The 18,834-nt window shown below is 50.5% G+C and overlaps 6 protein-coding genes across 6 annotated transcripts; 3 read left to right on the top strand and 3 right to left on the bottom strand.

Annotated features, from left to right (window-relative positions):
• The first annotated feature begins 2,097 nt into the window (after nt 1-2,097).
• Nucleotides 2,098-4,859, top strand: BCR38DRAFT_402491 (uncharacterized protein). The gene is made up of 4 exons (XM_040857773.1): nt 2,098-2,984; nt 3,101-3,488; nt 3,569-3,717; nt 3,785-4,859. Exons 1-4 carry the CDS (start codon nt 2,358-2,360, stop codon nt 4,598-4,600), a joined length of 1,980 nt encoding a protein of 659 aa, XP_040710053.1. The 5' UTR covers nt 2,098-2,357; the 3' UTR covers nt 4,601-4,859.
• A 391-nt stretch (nt 4,860-5,250) lies between these two features.
• Nucleotides 5,251-6,549, bottom strand: BCR38DRAFT_321865 (amino acid permease/ SLC12A domain-containing protein; the record flags this gene model as incomplete). The annotated part of the gene is made up of 1 exon (XM_040854775.1): nt 5,251-6,549. A coding segment is annotated over one exon (1,299 nt), but the record flags the coding sequence as incomplete, so codon positions are not given.
• Nucleotides 6,550-9,636: 3,087 nt separating this feature from the next.
• On the bottom strand, nt 9,637-11,312 carry BCR38DRAFT_355911 (putative metaphase-anaphase transition protein; the record flags this gene model as incomplete). Its single annotated transcript, XM_040856991.1, has 2 exons — nt 9,637-11,067; nt 11,124-11,312. The coding sequence occupies 2 exons, from the start codon at nt 11,310-11,312 to the stop codon at nt 9,637-9,639; spliced, it is 1,620 nt and encodes a 539-aa protein (XP_040710051.1).
• A 334-nt stretch (nt 11,313-11,646) lies between these two features.
• BCR38DRAFT_451071 (MCM2/3/5 family protein) lies at nt 11,647-14,763 on the top strand. The gene is made up of 3 exons (XM_040861439.1): nt 11,647-11,798; nt 11,870-14,237; nt 14,291-14,763. Exons 1-3 carry the CDS (start codon nt 11,794-11,796, stop codon nt 14,549-14,551), a joined length of 2,634 nt encoding a protein of 877 aa, XP_040710050.1. The 5' UTR covers nt 11,647-11,793; the 3' UTR covers nt 14,552-14,763.
• A 1,004-nt stretch (nt 14,764-15,767) lies between these two features.
• Nucleotides 15,768-17,449, bottom strand: BCR38DRAFT_478767 (NAD binding domain of 6-phosphogluconate dehydrogenase-domain-containing protein). Its single transcript, XM_040863119.1, has one exon. The coding sequence runs from the start codon at nt 17,193-17,195 to the stop codon at nt 15,861-15,863; it is 1,335 nt and encodes a 444-aa protein (XP_040710049.1). The 5' UTR covers nt 17,196-17,449; the 3' UTR covers nt 15,768-15,860.
• Nucleotide 17,450: 1 nt separating this feature from the next.
• BCR38DRAFT_451067 (ketose-bisphosphate aldolase) lies at nt 17,451-18,813 on the top strand. Its single transcript, XM_040861438.1, has one exon. The coding sequence runs from the start codon at nt 17,846-17,848 to the stop codon at nt 18,710-18,712; it is 867 nt and encodes a 288-aa protein (XP_040710048.1). The 5' UTR covers nt 17,451-17,845; the 3' UTR covers nt 18,713-18,813.
• The last annotated feature ends 21 nt before the right edge of the window (nt 18,814-18,834 follow it).

Below are 18,834 nucleotides of genomic sequence, written 5' to 3'. Positions count from 1 at the left end.
CCCTAAACTAAGCGTACGATCCGTTGTACTAGTATTGTGACGGTTGTCACGTGATTGACCCATACTGGTCTGAACAGATTGATAAGTGGTTGCAGATACCAAAGTCAGGGACTTTGGTATTGGTCTCTTTTGGTGAAGACATCTGGTACGGTGGCGTAGTGGCAAGGATTGCAACCCCTAGCACGGCGTGACAAGTATCCCTTTTATAACCTTACGTTACTAATATCGTAGCGTTACTTTACGACACTTTAAATGGCTACTAACGTAAAATAGACGGACGTACGATGTATAGTAGACCTAGTTTTATAATCATGTAACGGGGATACTACGCGTCTCAAGGATAATAGTCAGGTAGTACAGAGAGCCATTGATGATATGCTAATGTTGGATAATCATGTATCTTGCAATGTGACCTTATTATGGCCTTGATCTTACGGTAATCTGACCGTTCACTGTGATGGATTGATTGTTCTGTGTGTTATCTGTCATCTGCAGAAGAATTTCTGGCCAAGTCTAGTGGCTGGTAATCACGTGACCCTTTGTATCTGAGACTAATGATACTGGTGTGTATATTACAAGATTCATTCTTAAGGAATCTTAGTTAGGTCGGAGCGTCCGATATCTCCTCTTGAGCTGGGGCGGATCCGGAGTTTTACCGGATCGAGGGCGAAACCCTCCCGACACAGCTTGCTAGTTGAGACTGGCAGGCTATAATGACTCTTGCAGATTATCCCCTCCTGAAATAATTAGTGTTGAAGATAGAGTGAATTGACTACTGCGGAATTGGTCGCCTAAGGTCCCGTGAGACACACGCGAGATACTTTAGTGCCCTTGTGCAGCTTGCACCCCCCACCTGTACTTCCCTTCTTCACCTTCATATGTAGCCGGAATGCCAGTACCAGTGCGATCCCACAACTACTGTAATAACGCGACATAGGATACTGTTACGAACCGTTGGCCCTGAACCAACATTACAGGCCCGTCGGCAGGCCAGGTGGATACAGACGCTAGGATCACGGGACCCCGCATCGGAGGAAGGAAAGGACCGATAGGTCACGGACCTACAGGGGTGGATATGTTGGTTGTCCAACATATCCAAATGATCCAGAAGAAATAAGAGGGAATGGATATGTTGGTTGTTCAACATATCCAACATATCCAAGTGGGGATCAGTGAAGGAGAGATGGGTATATAGGGGACAGGACTCCCAGGCATTTCATAGATAGACAGTCTCTACTTCAGTGATCAATCTAAGCATCAATCTAACCCATTGGTGAGGCAAACTGCCTTGACGACTCTATTCCCAGTTACCCTACTTGAATACTTCAGTTACCCAGAGCCCTATACTCCATACGTCAGACCCCGATATCATTGCTAAAGGACTCCGCAGCAGGACTTATTTACTAGCACAAACCCTTACAGACTCTTTAGTGGTTTACGCAGCTAGACTATTAGAGGTTTCGTTACAGCCGGGTTCTAGCTATCTATGTAAGGGGCAGATGTCCGAGAAGATAGAGAGGGTAGAGATCAATGAACCATCGTGGGCACCCCTACCTGAGACCGCCAGTGACCGCCAGTGACCGCCAGTGACCACCCGGTGCTACGTAGGAGGGACGCCCATTACTCCCCATCACTCTGTACTATCGCCTTCGGCCTAGCCGTACCCTGACATTTTCCTAGTATAAAAATAGCCCGTTACTAAACGATTAGGTTATCGCGGTTATCAAAACTAGCTAGACTATATAAAAGAGGCCAGGACTAGATTCGATATTTCGATTAGTATGTTAAGCTTCGTACGAAAGGTATAATATGGTTCGCATACCAGCCTACTATTTTAGAGGATAAGAACGCTACGCTTTAAAAAGTAAATAAGATACTTAGCTATTAGAATCGTACCAAAAAAACCGTATACTCGGTAGAGGAATCGTAGACCGGGTTTTCTTTGTTTGCTTTGTGCGGGGCGCTTTCGGTTGTTCGTTGTTTGGTGGACCCTTGTGTGATTATAGCCCATTGGGAACCGAACATGTCCTGTGACAGGGTTGTCTTGTATGAGCGGCGCTTTTGAGCAGTCTCGCTTCAGCCGCAAAATGCGACAGAGTCAACAGCACCTAGAGTCTCGCACTGCTCGACATCGCACTTTTCAATTTATCCTCCTTTTCTCCTCGTGCGATGGATATCGAGAGACTTGCTGATGTAGAGTTCTCCTTGTTAATATACGTGAAATTAATGCGATCTGCCCTCCTAACATACCACAACGCTTTTGGAGTTCTGCGTGCCGAGCCGCACACGCGTCGATCCGCCGCGGAGGAGACTGAGCCCAGCTCCTAGTGCTCACTCAACGCCACAAGCATCTCACCATGGGGGACGGGAATGAAGTCGAGAACGAGCTGGCTCTTGCGGCTTTGGTCGTCGCCGTCGTCGCCTTCATAGTGGCCACCATTCAGCTGGCCCAGTCCATCATTGCCGGCGCACGAGGGCTCCCAAACTGCGATACTCGTGTTATGGGTAAATGGGCGGAGTTGACATCGTGGAAATTTAGGTGGCGGCAGCTTCGGCTGGAGATCAATTTCGAGGCCCCCGTCATTTTCTTGTCGTCCAATGACAACAAATTGGGCCCTGTCAAGGACAATGATGTCATCTGGTACATCGATGGCAGTCTGCAGAGCTGCGATGATACCAGAGTCGAGTTAACAGACGACATCAACACAAGGCTGTCTCGTGAACGTGTCCATACAGTCGAAAACGAATTGGCATCGTGGGTTAAGCTCCTTGGGGCGATTCAAAAGATGGAGCGTTATTCACGCGACTGGGAAAGCACAATATGGAAAGAAGCTAGAATGCCACGTCCAGATAGCCATGACGGTGTTCTCACGCTGGCGGTCGGTGTTCAGAGCAAGAAACGGAGCTTTGACGCCAATCCGACGGTCAAGAAGCCTTATGCTACGACAACCCTATGCCATATCATTGAGCTTGCAGCTATCCTGGTAAGTAGCTTCCAGTGTCTCTGATGTCCTTAATATGTTCTGGAAACCAAGAGAATTTCCTCTAGCCCGCTAAAATGTATGGTCTTGTCAAAAGCACGCTTACTGACGCAGCGCAGGGCATGTACTGGAAGGAGATAAATCGAGACCAAAACAAATACCGTGCCGAAGGCAATGGGTATAGTCTCCTAGGTTCGAGACTTGATGACTTCGGCATCGTCTTCGTATTCGAACAGTCTGGATGGGATAAGTTCCGAGAGGAGAGGATAATTCCTACTAGAGAGGTAAAAGAAATGTGTTTCGGAAACATACCAACAATCTACCGCGAGAAGAATAGACCTGAAGACGAGGTATGGAACCAGCCTTTCAATGAGCAAAAGAGCCTGCAGACGCTGCAACTTGGCAGTCGCAAGGAGATTTCCGACGCACTGCAGCTCATCGGGTGCAACACCAGCACCCAGCTGTTCTATCTTCAGGAAAAGCACAAGGAGACGCATCTATTCTCAGGTAAGCCCCCCCCCCCCCCGTCCCCCACTATACATTTGCCCCTTATCCTGCAACAGGACACTAATCATATGACGTTGAAGTAACGTTCGAGATATTGGGGATGCTCGGACGTACCTTACATATCCCGAGCCGATGTTTCACTTACCTTCCCAATCCTTCCATCTTCCCCTGGAACAGGAATTCTTTCTCCCTTCGACGGATGCTCAATGAGTTTCACGAACATATCCTTGTATGTCGCTCTCAAACCTTTGTTCCAATGTTTCCGTGAATGGAGAAGATAGCTAACTCATGACAAGGGAGATGTTAACATCTTCGCAAGAGAGGGACGCAAACTCCCTGACGAAATTGAATCCATCAACGCTCTTGCCAGCGGCCTCAACCAAGACCTCCCCCGACACCAAGACACCAACTTCCTCCCACAACATCTCGACAAAATCCACGAAGCCCTTGAAGAAACCGACAAGCTACTCAGCGCTAAAAAGATCGATAACCAAGTCGTCCTCGATGTGATGAGACGACACCTCCAAGAGGTCCTCCTCGCCATCAATACGACCGCAGCCCAAGTCACAGGGGCGCAAAACCCCCCATCTCCCACCACACGCACTCGCGGCGTCACGTTCGATGACCTACTCAACGTCCCGCCCGAGAACAGGGAACGCGAGTTTATGAAAAAATACTTTGTCGAGATCCGCTCCCGGGTTATCAGCACGTCAGACGATGAGAAGGATGACCCAGCAGTGGGGGCATCGCTGGATATACACAAGAATAGCGAGCAACAGCAACAGCAGACCCATTATCAGGGGCGGGACCAGAGGAATGGGCAGCTGAGCCCCGGGAGTAAAGAGGAGGGGGGTGCGAATCCACAGCAGGCTCTGAAGTTGGTGTTGGCCACTCCATCACACGCGTCGCCAGTTGCCTCGTCTTTGGCCAACAAAGGCTCGGGCACAGGAACGCTGCTGAAGAACGAGTTTGAGATACGGCGGAACAACGTCTGGTGCACGCTCGTGTTCCGCATGATTTGTTGGTTATTGTTGCATAATTTCAATACGAAGGATGTGCAGTTGAGTAAGAGTGAATTGATTGGGAGCCGGTTGCCGGTTTACATCATGTGAGAAATTGGATGATTGGTGAATTTGTTTTAGACATGGTCCTGGGGCATAGGTATTCAAAGGGTTCACCATGTGGAACATAATGAAAACAGGGTATGGAATGATACTCAGGGTTAGAGGAGGTTCTGAATGAGAAATGCAACTATGGGCCATCGAGTGGGTGGGAAGGGATAGTGGAACTCAAACTTCCAAATTTTAAATGGCGATATAATGATCTAACGCAAGATAGATTTTCGTAAAATTAACCGCGCAACAGTACACGAAACACACCAACATGGAAAGAATGGTTCAATTACGAAATTAGTCTACATATGACTGTTGTCGAATAGTTATTGATGAACAATCATGATACACTCCCGCCCACCCGTGGTAGATATAAGAAAAAGAAAGTTAGATACGCCGAACTCCCTCAACCGCCCGCATATGTACGATGTAAGCCAAATTCACTTTTGTGCTTGTTCCTCATCGCTTATCCCAGCCAGCGTGTCGTTGGTATCTAGGCTGATGTCATCGACCGGGATAATGAACTCACTCAGAAAGGAGGTCTGGGGGTTTGTGTAAGCCGAGTAACCCAGATGACCCAACCAGAAAAGCAGAATAACACCCACACCCAGCATATTCTTGGTAACGCTAAGACCAACCGACTCCTTGGCGTCTTCACGGGGCAGAATGGCAGAGACGAGTTGAGCGACCAGACCAACGAACGAGATGATGATGGAGATGATACTGCCCCAGGCCCCAATGGGAGACTTCCACTTCAGCACATCGGTCTTGCCTTGTCTTTTCATAGCCCAGCGCATGCGCAAGTGAGCGAAGCATATGCTCATCCAGGTGAAATAGTTACTCGCCGACCCCAGCGCAAGCAACCAATCGAAGATATCATCACCCTTAGGTGCAGCGTTGATGAAAGCCAGCATACAGACCACAGCCACAGCGCCGAGGGCCCAAGCCGGCAGCCTGGTCTTCTCAGTCGTCTTGCCGAAGAGGCGGGGGCCCATACCCTGAGCACAAATGGCGTGAAGCGCTCGTGACGAGGCGTAGATACTAGCATTAGCCATGCTAAAAACGGCGATGAAAATAACGGCGTTGATAACGTCGGGCAGGATGATAATGTTGGCCTTGCGCACGGCAACGACAAAGGGCGAGACGGTCGACATGCCCTTGAAGGGCTCCTCAAGGAAAACTGACGGCTTGACGATGAGACCGACCATAAACAGGGGGAGGAGGTAGCAGAGAAGAATACGGCCGCCGACGATCTTAGCCGCCAGAGGCATCACCTTCTGTGGATGCTTGCACTCGGCGACAGTAAGGCCAAGCATTTCCGTTCCGCCGTAAGCCAAGCCGGCCGCGAGGAACACCAACAGGAACCCCCGAGGACCGTTGGTAAACGCGCCACCGTCGGCCCAGTACTCAAACCCAATAGCGTCTCTTGGATCGTTCGGCACTCCGCCAGCGCAAATGACCACCGCCGTAATTGTGAATGTCGCCAAAATGGCTACCTTCAGAATACCAAATGCATGTTCGGCTTCAGCATACCACTTCGCCCCCAAAGCCGCAATCCCAAAAAGCCCAGTAATGATCACCGGCACAAGCCATAGGGAATTGATATCCGTCTTCCAATACTTGGCCACGAGGACCATAACCGTGATCTCAAAGGGTACAATCAAGATAAAATTCATGACGTAGTTCCACCCCATAGCGAAACCCCACGAAGGCGAGATGAAGCGAACCGAGTAATCGTAGAAGGAACCCTGCACGGGAAAGGTAGCCGAAAGCTCGCCCAGGGCACACATGGTGCACCAGACGCCGAAGCCTACAATGGAAAACCCCGTGATGAGAGTGCCGGGGCCGCCTTCGCGGAGGCCGTTGCCGGAGGCGAACATGAGGCCGGCGCCGATGGAGCCGCCGAGGGCCATGAAGATGATTTGGCGCGTCGTGATGGCCTTATTGAGCGACGTGTGCGATTTGGCAGCGGCCGCATCGTTGGACTGGGTTGCCATATGGCCTTCGGTGGTAGAGTCGACGGAGGCTGGTATCGTGCCGATGGAGTTGTGGGTGATGGACTTGTTCCCCATTTTCGATTTGAGGTTGGGAAATTTTACGTATATCAACACTGCGAGGAAAGCTCCTCGAAAGATTGATTATCGGAAAGACTGGTAATACCAGAGACAGAGGCTTTTTATCTAGTAATGTGTTGCAGACTCAGTCATTCGTTCGTTCAGACAACGAAGCGACGCAATATCTGTAATGCAAGACGACAAAAAGGAATGAATGCAGAGGAAATAGTTACATCGAGAGTGAACGGAAATTGGCTGGTTTTGTACTTTGCCATGCGAAATCTAGGACACTTCTCCGATGTCAGTACCTTGGGTGAGACAGGCGCAAATGTGAAGCAAAAATAGGACCCCTGATAAAGGATTGAGCAGATGCCATTGGCCTGTCTAGAGATTTTGGGCTATTGATAATTTCCGCTTGTAATTATTCCATGCTTTTGGGAACTCTGGTTCTGTGTATCCAGATCGGTAGCCACTGAGCTTATATTTGGGTTGACCCAAAGGGTTCCTAGAGTAAAAAAGGGGCTAGTGCTACCCCCAGATTCGTGTGGAGGCTTTCATTGATCAAGCGCAGTGCAGAAAATGGTCTAGAGACAAGACGGTGGGCGATAATGTGTCTAGTGAAAGGTATTCATGGATAAATCTGGCCCGGATTGGTTCTACTGATAAGGAGAACATGGTGGACGCGTTAGCCCCAACACGTCCACTATTCTACCATAGTTACCAAGTTCACCTTACCCTTGCTTGACAATGCGCTGCCGGGCGGTCTGTAGAAAACAGCGACTATGTCATCGTCTATAACTTTCCGTCGCCACCTTCTATAAAGAAATCAACTATGCTGTGTTATTGAAATACTGACATACTTTCGTATGAGTTTACGACCGAACTTCTCATAGCTCGGTTCAACATGTGTTACTTTGTGGTATAGTCGAATTCAGCACCATCTGGGAAATCCAAGCCTCCAGATATACTCGAACGATGACAAATACTTCCGATCTGGGCATCTTCGTTGTTGGTGTTGCTTCCATACTTTATCTCTCAACGTAATGGTTGGGGCGTCGATTCAACGATACGAGACGGACATGTTGCTCTCTAAAACTAGGTTGGCTTTGACTAAATGTGTTGACTCTTTGTCAAGTAAATTGCGTTGGGTCGAGTTGACGGAAGTGTTTAGTCTTCAAAATCGTTGGATCATCGGTATCTGGATTCTCACATCACTTTCTGTTGTCATTGACATGGGATATGCCGCTCCATCTACGACAATTAGGGAGGTCATGAGTATCACTTCTGGCCCCTTCTGTTATTTTTACCTGTAAGATAACCAGTGGATGTTATGAGAAGCAAGATTGGTCTTGTAATATTATGATTGGTATATGAAATCTAATTTATTCTCAACTTATAGAGAAGTTAACAAAGCTATATCCGTTGTGCTCGCCAGGCCATAGTCAGCAGCAAAAAGAAAACAGGGGAAAGATGAACTCGGAATCGTGGATGGGATTTGGGATTACAAAGTTGCCTGTGGTCACCACATTGTATGAAACTACACACTGGTCATGCCATTACTGAATCTTGAATTCAAGTAACAATCCCGAAAGCAGCTACGACTGTACCAACCGCACTTAAAAGGGAACTGAAATCGGGCCACACAAATGATGAATCGTCCTGTTATACCCAAGCGGTCACGCCTGGCCAAACAATGAGAAGAACCAAAGGAACCTTGGTGGCCACCATCTCGAGTCGCGAGATTGCATTAATGCAACCTACGGGTTTACAAATAGTCTTGTTATAGCGGACGGAGAAGGACGTCGAAATCTTAGAGTAGTAGCCTGAGCGGTAGCAGATCAGGAAATAAATTCAAGCACATATGAACTCGATTTTAAGTCACATTTATAGTGATCAAGCTATGAAATCGTCTGATGAAAGGCGCATCTACATTATGCAGTTGAAAAAGCCTTTTGACAGTCAAGCTTGTGGGTGGTACCTGGGCGATTATCCGACGATGCGGAGCTTCAAAGCCATGTTCGGATGTTCACCGGAATGTACCAAGAAAAAAACCGTCCAGCGGTATCAGAAAACGGGCTGGTTTGTTGGTTGCCAACGTCTCACAATAGGGCTGTTGCATCCAATGCTGAAGACAATACCAAGTGACATGACACGCAACCAGGGTCAACGAAATCGAATGTTACTACATTCATTGACATGAACCTCGTACATTCGAGGTTTTCGGCCTTTATGGAGTGGCTAAATCTGGATACAGCATGTGTTAGCGAAGCCTGCTCGCATAACCGCCATCGCATACCACGTGCGCTTTCATGGCCAAGCAGATGTGACATGTCAGATACTGAACGAAAAATGATGAAATGAAAAGAGTGCTGACTGAAAATTTCGGAAGATGTCGAGCATAGATATCTGTCACTCTGTTTGAATAAAAACTCACGTCACTCGAGTAAACTTTGTTTTCCTCAGGGCAACGATCATTGCAGAAGACATCGAGGAAACTGCAAGCCAAGATCGTATTCAGATCGGCCAGACCTGTCACAACCAAAGGCACTTCTGAGTATCTACACTCGATTTCTAAACACATAATCTAGGCACGTAGTAGAGGAGATAGGTAAGGGGAATGGGAGACGAGAGCAGCACGTCGGAGGTAGTTTTGGGTAGGGGCTGGTTTAAGGGGAGAAGTCGTGGGAGCCAGCATTATAAGTCAATCCAAACCCAACATTGCCCATAATTCAAGCTCTCCTCTTTCTCTTTCTCATTCTGCATTATGTCGAGCTCCTAGTCCTTGCAATAGCATTGTCCCAACCTAACGTCGAGTATCCTTGGGATGATCCTCTTCGATCCTGAATTTTATACACAACCAGACGCCAGCCCAGACCCAAACCATCGATATACCCATACATCGTCAGACCTTATCGTTTTTTTCTGTGTTGCAATCTGCAAACCAGGTCCTGCGAACGCCCCGCTGTCCCTACCACATCGCCATCAATACCCGCTCTGCTCGCGTCTGTTATCGCCATCGTCACCATCCTTCGCCGCATCCCCAGCCTCCTTGATCGCCTCCTGATCACCTCTCAGCTTGGCAAAATAATCATTGATATCCTGCGCACTGATCGCCTTGCCACTCTCAGCAAACTGCTGGAAGAACGGCTTCAGCTTGTCCTTGAGATGGTTGTACGCCATGACGCCCTCAATAGCACGCACGCGATCCACGTTCCGGAGCGCCGACTCGCCGCGTTCGTACAACGAGCCGCTGCCGTGCGTGGAGCCGTGATCGGACGCCGAGTCCGAAAGCGGCGGCTCATACGCCTCTTCTTCCTCCAGCAGCTGGGGGTGGGGCTTAAGGTCGGGGAAGCAGGCATCACAGCGACAGAATTGGTCGCGGAAACCTGGGGTCATGAAGAGGGAAAACTGGTCCTGTGGGGCTGGCGGGAGAGAGTTTAGTTTGCAGGCGCTTTCTCGGGCAAGTGGAACGTTATCTTTCATCTCTTCTTTGACCTGGGCTGGGATCTGGTCGAGGGCAGAGGTTGTTGTCTTGAGGCTTTCCGGCTGTTCACTCTTGATGCGCTTTGGTTGGTTCGAAACAGCCCCCGCGGACTCCTCGTCGTCAAGCTTTCGCTTCTTTGGTGATGTTGCGTCGTCTTGTGCCGCGGCCTCTTTGATTGTGGGTTGTTCCTTTTGGAAAAAGACGGCGGGAAGAAACCCGGTGGTTCCCGCATATCGCTTGATCCAAGGGTAAGCCTCAACGCACTTGTAGCAGATGAAGTGATCGAAGTCTTCTTCGCCAGGAAAGCCGTCTGGAAGCGGCGCATCATTGTCGTCGCCCTCATCTGCATCTGCGCTAATCACGACGTCATCCGCATCATCTTGCTGTGTAGTATCCTCTGCAATTGACGGTAGCACGCCGTCTGACATAGCATTCGCCGGTTTCTTCCCGCTCATCTTCTCATACCACTTGGGACCCATGCCAACAAGGCACCCTGGGTGGTACCAATCCTCTCCACAGCCTGTCTCATGCGTTCCGAGCCCCAAGCACTGGAACATGGTACCCTTCTGCTCCTGGGGCTTGTAGTCGATAGAACACGAGCAGAAATGGTTGCTGAAGTTCTGATTGTATTTGTTGTTGGGATCAGCCGCCTCGGAATGGACGTCACCCTTGGTATTTGTCTGGGTGTTGACGCGTAGTGTGCATGGTTGGTCATGTTTGAATCGTGTAGTACCGCAGTCGCAGGTGAAGTTGCGCTTCTGAAAGATCTCGACCAAGTCGTGTTCGCCGTGGCATTGCACCGAGCATGAGTAGCAGACACCAGCCGGATTATAGGTATCGGTTGAGTTCGCAGGAGGCGGGTTGCATGTGAGGCAGGCAAACACATTTTGTCGCAGAGGACCAAGTTGCTTGGTGCAGTTCTCAATGCTCTGTCAGGTGTCAGCAGGCTGTCATCCAAGGCAGACGAGGTTATATGAAGACGCACGTAAGGCAGAGCTTCACGCGCATCAGCTTCCAGCTGCATCTGATCTCTGATAAAATCGGCGGCAGTCTGGGAGTCCTCCGATCGCTGCGACAAGCTGTCACGGCGCTCGCATGATGCCTTAGTTGCATCCGCTGTGGTTGCGTTTTGGGAGCCTTCGGCGGCCGTGGTGATGAGCGGATCGCAAGACATTGTGGAGATGGGATTACCGGCAATTGCTGTTGATGAAGAGGATCTGTAAATTGAAATTTGAATGACAAGACCAAATGAAGAAATAGTGAAGATGCGTTCTCAATGCAACAGATCACACCACAAGCGTCACATTGGTGACGGTCATTACAAGTGAGCTGCAAGTGAACCAGTCAAACAACGCGCCTCCCAATCAAATCGCGACTGCTAGTTACTGATACATATCGACCATTTAGTGTCCATCGGGTCTAGCGTCATGCAACCACTGTAAAGTCGCGTCGCGTGTCAGGGAGGAACGCGAAAACGCGGCTGCCCTGTTTTAATGGATTTTGAGAGGAGCCACTCCTATCGGCCCCTCCTGGTCTATTCGGATCGTCTTTTCTTCTCAAACTGCTTTTACCATCAATCTTTTCGAGTCTGGAAATACTCGCAAGTCTTCGACGACAACGTTCGTAGGCCTTTCCGACGACTTCAACTAATCATCATGAGGCATGCATTTCCCGCACCCCAACAAGCCCTGTTTCTTTTGACCCGAACGAACATTAACTAACCGCCTGCAGTTCTCAAAATCCACCCAGCTCACCATTGCGCAGCAACATGGACTCGGCCAACCGAGGCGCCGCTCCACGAGGCAATCGAAAGCGTGCTCGCACCGGCGGTGATGCCAGCTCCTCTGTCGCAGCTTCTAGCCCGATGCCGTCGTCTCCTCCCGCCTTCAACATTGCACATGGCGGTGACGATGATGACGAGGTTGCCGAAGATGGCGGGATCGAGGACGATCTCGAAGATCTTGACGAGATGGCTGAGGACGACGTCGATCTCTTCCGAGAGGGCTTCGAGCGAGATTACAAATCGAAAGACGACAATGATGACTACGAAGCAATTGACATCGATGACGAGGGAGATTACCAAGACCTTAGTCTCGGCGACAGACGACGCCTCGAGGCCCAACTGAACCGCAGAGACCGTGAAGTGGCGCGCCAACGACGAGGAATGCCCGCTGCGTTCCTCCCCGGCGAAGAAGACGAAGATGGCGATATTGATCTCACCGCCCAGCCCCGTCGCCGGCGTCACGCCTATGACGAAGACCCAGATGACGAGATGGACCAGGACATCATGGACGAAGAACTCTCCTTGGAAGCACTGCAAGATGTCAAGGCTTCCAGTTTGACGGAGTGGGTGGCTCAGCCCGCCGTTCAGCGAACGATCAAGAGAGAGTTCAAGGCTTTCCTGACAGAGTACACTGATGAGAGTGGCTCTTCCGTCTATGGAAACCGCATTCGTACCCTTGGTGAGATCAATGCCGAGACCCTCGAGGTGTCGTATGAGCACCTATCAACATCCAAGGCCATTCTTGCCTACTTCCTTGCCAATGCCCCTGCCGAGATGCTCAAGCTGTTTGATGATGTGGCCATGGATGTCGTGCTTCTTCACTACCCAGACTACGAGCGCATCCACCAGGAGATTCATGTCCGCATCTTCGACCTCCCCGTTCACTACACTCTCCGGCAACTGCGCCAGTCACATCTGAACTGCTTGGTTCGAGTCAGCGGTGTCGTCACTCGGCGAACCGGTGTGTTCCCCCAGTTGAAGTACGTCAAGTTTGACTGCTCTAAGTGCGGTATTACATTGGGTCCTTTCCAGCAGGAGTCGAACGCTGAAGTGAGGATTACATATTGCCAGAGCTGCCAGTCGCGGGGTCCTTTCACTTTGAACTCCGAGAAAACCGTGTACCGAAACTACCAGAAGCTCACCCTACAAGAGGCGCCTGGTACTGTTCCTGCTGGTCGTCTCCCGAGACACCGAGAGGTCATTCTGCTTTGGGATCTGATCGACAAGGCCAAACCTGGCGAGGAAATTGAAATTACCGGCATCTACCAAAACAACTACGACGCCCAGCTGAATAACCGCAATGGCTTCCCCGTCTTTGCCACGATTCTCGAGGCCAATAATGTGGTCAAGGCCCACGATCAACTGGCCGGGTTCAGACTCACCGATGAAGATGAGCAAGCAATCCGGAAACTGTCGCGTGATCCTCAGATCATCGACAAGGTTGTCAACTCCATCGCGCCTAGCATTTACGGGCACAACGACATCAAGACGGCAGTTGCCCTGTCGCTCTTTGGTGGTGTTGCCAAGACCACTAGAGGCGATCATCACATCCGTGGAGATATCAACGTGCTTCTCCTTGGTGACCCCGGTACCGCCAAATCCCAAGTGCTGAAGTATGTTGAGAAGACGGCGCATCGGGCTGTGTTCGCCACAGGTCAAGGTGCCTCTGCTGTCGGTCTGACGGCTAGTGTCCGTCGTGATCCCCTGACCAGCGAATGGACACTGGAAGGTGGTGCTCTTGTGCTTGCTGATAGAGGTACTTGCCTCATTGACGAATTTGACAAGATGAACGACCAAGACCGAACTTCCATCCACGAGGCCATGGAGCAGCAAACAATCTCTATTTCCAAAGCCGGGATTGTGACGACGCTTCAAGCACGCTGTGGTATCATTGCCGCCGCCAATCCTATCAGAGGCCGTTATAACTCTACCATTCCCTTTTCTGCCAACGTGGAACTGACTGAGCCCATCTTGTCACGTTTCGACATCCTCTGCGTTGTGCGTGATACTGTGGATCCAGCGGAGGATGAACGTCTTGCTCGCTTCATTGTTGGTTCTCACAGTCGAAGTCATCCTACCACCCAAAGTGGAGAGGACTCCATGGAAGTTGATCCTGAATCCCAAGCTGCGGCTGAGAGCCAGGAAGACCAAGAGCATAAAGAGGGCCAGATCCCACAAGAACTCTTGCGCAAATACATCTTGTATGCCCGCGATCACTGCCAACCCAAGCTCCTGAACATGGACGAGGACAAGGTGGCGCGTCTGTTCGCCGATATGCGCCGCGAATCACTCGCGACAGGTGCTTACCCAATCACGGTATGTCTCTCGTATCAGACTTCAATGATGTCCTAACACTAAAGATGAACTAGGTCCGTCATTTGGAAGCCATCATCCGTATCTCGGAGGCCTTCTGTCGCATGCGTCTATCCGAGTACTGTAGTGCCCAGGACATTGATCGGGCCATTGCAGTCACTGTTGAAAGTTTCGTCGGCAGCCAAAAGGTCAGCTGCAAGAAGGCCCTTGCTAGGGCGTTCGCCAAGTACACACTAGCGCGACCTGGTACCGGGGCTGGTGTTGGTGCAAGGAGAGGCGGTGCGTTGAACAGACGAACTGCTGCTGCTTCTGCTTAGATTCAATGATGAGGCGGTTGTGTCTTCTATTACGGCGTTTGGTCATGATCCTTTGGCGGGGGGACAGGGGTGCACTTGCAGTACAGCGGATAGATATAGCTCTGAGCGTGGTTGTATGGCTTGAGTTGTTGACGTGATAATATGGGAATGAATAACTTGACTAGAGCTGCTGTTTGATACAAAATATACCATTGATGCCACAATGATTGCCCGGGAACAACATAGCAAGCAGTAAACAGGTGTGCCACTAACGGATATCTGACTCCTGGGAGCTTGGCACAAATAGACATGCAACGACTAGATCGAATTACATTCATGAAGCGATCGGTATTAAACTGATCTAACGATGCAAGTGGAATAGAAGTTTGGTTTGTGCTTGCCTTCCTGGCCATTGCAATTTCCATGATGAGACAGCTGATCTGCTGCCATGCCCAGTCTCATCATTTCAATCTTCATATGCTGCAGGGATATTGTAAGCTGCTAGCGAGGCTAGCTTTGCTTCTGTTCTTCCTTGTTACTTTGTACCCATTCGTCTGGTACTCGATCCTACGATCGGATTGACCATGGACGGCTAAACATTGGGTTGTCTACTTGTTTCCTGACAGCTCGATAGCACATGACGATTATCCTCACGGGCAATATGAAATACGAAAGTAAACCTGCACAGCAATGTCTTCCCCGTTTTCTTCTTAACACGTATATTTACACCTGGTCTAACACCTCTATTCCGTGTTGTGACGCTGTATCTTTATACACAGTGATAGTCATGTCGCTTCAGTTCTACTTTATTTCACCAATCTAGATGAACATCATTACATTTCAAGTCGGTCGTCCTGGTGTTGGCACAGGTTATACCTAGCTGTCAGGGTTGTCAGACATGGTAGTATACATAATATTGCGCGGCACCAGCATAAAAGTAACATCCCTAAGCACTAATGGTGGACTCTTCCGGGTCCTGCCAAACGACTAAGATGTACCACCGCGCTAGTATTTCCAGTTACGCTTTGGTGCAATTTTAGTAGTTACGAGGACAGAATAAGCGAAGAACATGCTAACCTAGAACCTGATTCCGACTAACGGGCAATGGTGTCTTATTTCACGTAAACTGCACTGCACTACAATCTTGACTTTTGCGAATCGGCATGCGAGTTAACTGATAAGCCTCTCCAACGGTATGTTGGGTATATTGCTCCTTGGTAGAGAACAGTGTTGTTTCAATACTTTTGGAACAGCGGTTATGGATCACTAAATAGTAGCATTTCGTAAATATGCCGACTTACACAAGGAGATGCAAGATATAGTGATTAATTTACCAACCCCAAACTCTTACAATGTCTCCGGCCTTTGCCTCAGCTGATGTTGCTGGACGCGCTGCCAACGCCAATCTCGCAATGTTCAGCGCCTGGCTGCCCAGGTACAGCGGCATCTTGAGCATTTGTGCTTCCTCCACTGCGTCCTGTAGCCCTTGTATGATGACATCGAGACTTCCACTGCTCTTTGTACCTGAACTCTTTGCATCAAGTAAACCCACGATCTCCGGCCCAAACGCCTCCAACATGTAACTACCCCCAGCAGCATTAACACACAACTCCATAACCTGCCGCAAATCCAACCCCAATTTCTTCGCAAGCGCTAGCGTTTCCGCCGCGGCACACAGATGAATACCCTTCAACAACCCTACAACTAGCCTCACCTTCCCCTCCTCACTCTCTACCCCTCCCTTAATGGGCCCAACCTTCCCCTTCCCCTCGGTATACACCCGAATCATACTACTATCATCATCCTTCCCAAAACCTCTCCCTAACCCGGCGAAATAAACCTGCTCCGCAATACTACTCATCGGCGTCGCAAATCCAGCTTTCCTTGCCTCGGCGGTGATGATACTCGTATCCTTGAGAATGATCGTCAACGCGCTCGCGACTGGTTGAAACTCGGGGTGCAGCATCCGCGGGCTGCGGTTCCCGAACATCCAGCTTCTGCCTTTAGATGAATTAATCGCCTCAGCTGTGCGAGGGAGATCCAGTCCTAAGTGTGAGGCGAAGCCCATTGCTTCGCTGCTAGACAGGATCTGCACTGCTGCCAGGACCTGGTGCACCATTTTCAGATTACTACCTGCTCCTACGCCACCGGGGCCGATGTACAGTTTTGCTGGGTCGGACATCTCCTGCAACAAAAACCGGGATTTTGACAGAGCGGCTTCGGAGGCGCCTGCCATGATGGAGAGGGTCCCATCTGCGGCGCGGTAGGTGCCGCCTGAGACGGGAGCGTCGACTAAGTAGATGTCGGCCCTTCCCATATCAACGAGCTGCCTCTCGAGGCCTTGTACATAGGAGCACGGGACCGTGGAGCAGAGCAAGATAGTTGAGCCCTGCGGTAAGGCCGGCACGGCGGCGTCGGGCCCTTCGAGTAGGACAGATTGGGCTTGTTGCGCTGTGGCAACCATGCATACGACGTAGGATTTATCCTTGACGGTCTCGGCGGGTTTGGTGGCCGTGAGACCGCCTGCGGATTTGAATCGCTCGAGGGTCGGGTCCCAGACATCAAAGCCGGTTACGGGGTAGCCTTTCTTGATCAGGTTGGTAGCCATGCCAAAGCCCATGGCGCCGAGGCCGATGAAGGCTATGTCTGGTTTGGGGGATGTCATGGTTGTGCGCTATGTGCCTTGGTTTTCTTCGTTGGATATCGACTACGCAGCGAATAATGACATGAGAATGAAGTCGGGGGTGTTCATCACTAAGTGATCTTTTGCTGCCGGTTTGGGATGGAATCTTTGGTGGTGGTGGTGCTTGTGCTCCACTCTGACGCTTATAGTGGTGCTCCGCCGCGAAATGCGCAACTGCCAAATCTCCACCTGGGCAATCTTAGTGTATAATACTTTTTGCTGAGAGCAAATGGCCCAGCAATGGCAGTGAACATGGAATCCAAGGCCAGCCACCCGACAAATAGGAATTTCTGCTTACTCGGTTATGTTCTCTGATTTACCGAGCGATTTCGGGGCGCCCATCCCCGCTCCTTCCCCACTCCTATAGTCTCGAAAACGTACGTCGACATCGCTTTACCCCACGATGTACCTCTCGCGCGGGGGCCCAGAATGTGACAAATGGCAATATCCCCATGGTTCGGTGTAATATTGGGTAGAACAGCACTTCTCGGAAAACGTCTACCCCTGACTATACGATCTGCATCTTCACGGACGCGTGTAACACCAAACTAATATACATACAATCGACCTCACTCAGGAAATTTATCAACTACGCATATACCCCATCATCAAAATATCCCCAGGAAAGCAAAATGGCCCGCCCCGATCTCTCAAACAACCGCTCCATGGCGATCCTTAATGCCGCGCGCGCAGGTGGGTACGCCGTCCCGGGGATGTGCTGCTACAACATCGAATCGATAATTTCCACGATCCGAGCGGCTGAATCAGTCCGCTCCCCCGCCATGGTCCTCCTCTTCCCGTGGGCCATCGAATACGCAGGTTCCTCACTCGTGCTCGCAGCCGCCAACACCGCGCACACGGCCTCGGTCCCCGTGTCGCTACACCTAGACCACGCGCAGACGCCCGAGCTCGTCCGTCGCGCGGCTGATATCCCGGATGGATTCGACAGCATTATGTGCGATATGTCGCATTACGAGAAAGAGGAGAATCTCAAGTTGACGAGGGAGTTGGTGGAGTATTGTCACGCGCGGGGTATTGCGGCGGAAGCGGAGCCGGGACGGATCGAGGGTGGGGAGGACGGGGTAGCGGAGACGGCCGATTTGGAGGGTCTGCTTACGACGCCCGAGGAGGCGGAGGAGTTTGTGGATACGGGGATCGAGATGCTGGCCCCAGCGTTTGGGAACGTGCATGGGGAGTATGGGCCTCGGGGAATAATACTTGAGTATGAGCGATTGGAGGCGATTAATGAGAGGGTTGGGGATCGGGCTAGGTTGGTGTTGCATGGGGCGGATCCGTTTGATGAGGAGATTTTTAGGAGGTGTATTCGTGGTGGAGTGAGTAAGGTCAATATTAATAAGGGGATGAACAAACATTATGCGAGGGTGCAGGCGGAGATGCAGGGGAGGCCGTTGACGAGTGTTATTGAGGCTGGGACGGAGGCAATGCAGACGGCGATCGAGGAGTATATGCGTCAGTTGGGGAGTGCTGGAAAGGCGTAGAGGTGGTGGTTGCGCCATTGAACCAGTCATAGTATACAAGCCATCTCACCTGATGGAGAGGATATAGACGTTTAAGATCACATGCTGGTATTACAAAGTCCGTTTCCTTATTATTATGAAGG

Source organism: Pseudomassariella vexata (assembly GCF_002105095.1).
Source record: "Pseudomassariella vexata strain CBS 129021 chromosome Unknown BCR38scaffold_23, whole genome shotgun sequence".
NCBI lineage: Eukaryota > Fungi > Ascomycota > Sordariomycetes > Amphisphaeriales > Pseudomassariaceae > Pseudomassariella > Pseudomassariella vexata.
Note: the sequence above shows the minus strand (reverse complement) of the source record. Positions and strands in the feature narration are given on the sequence as shown.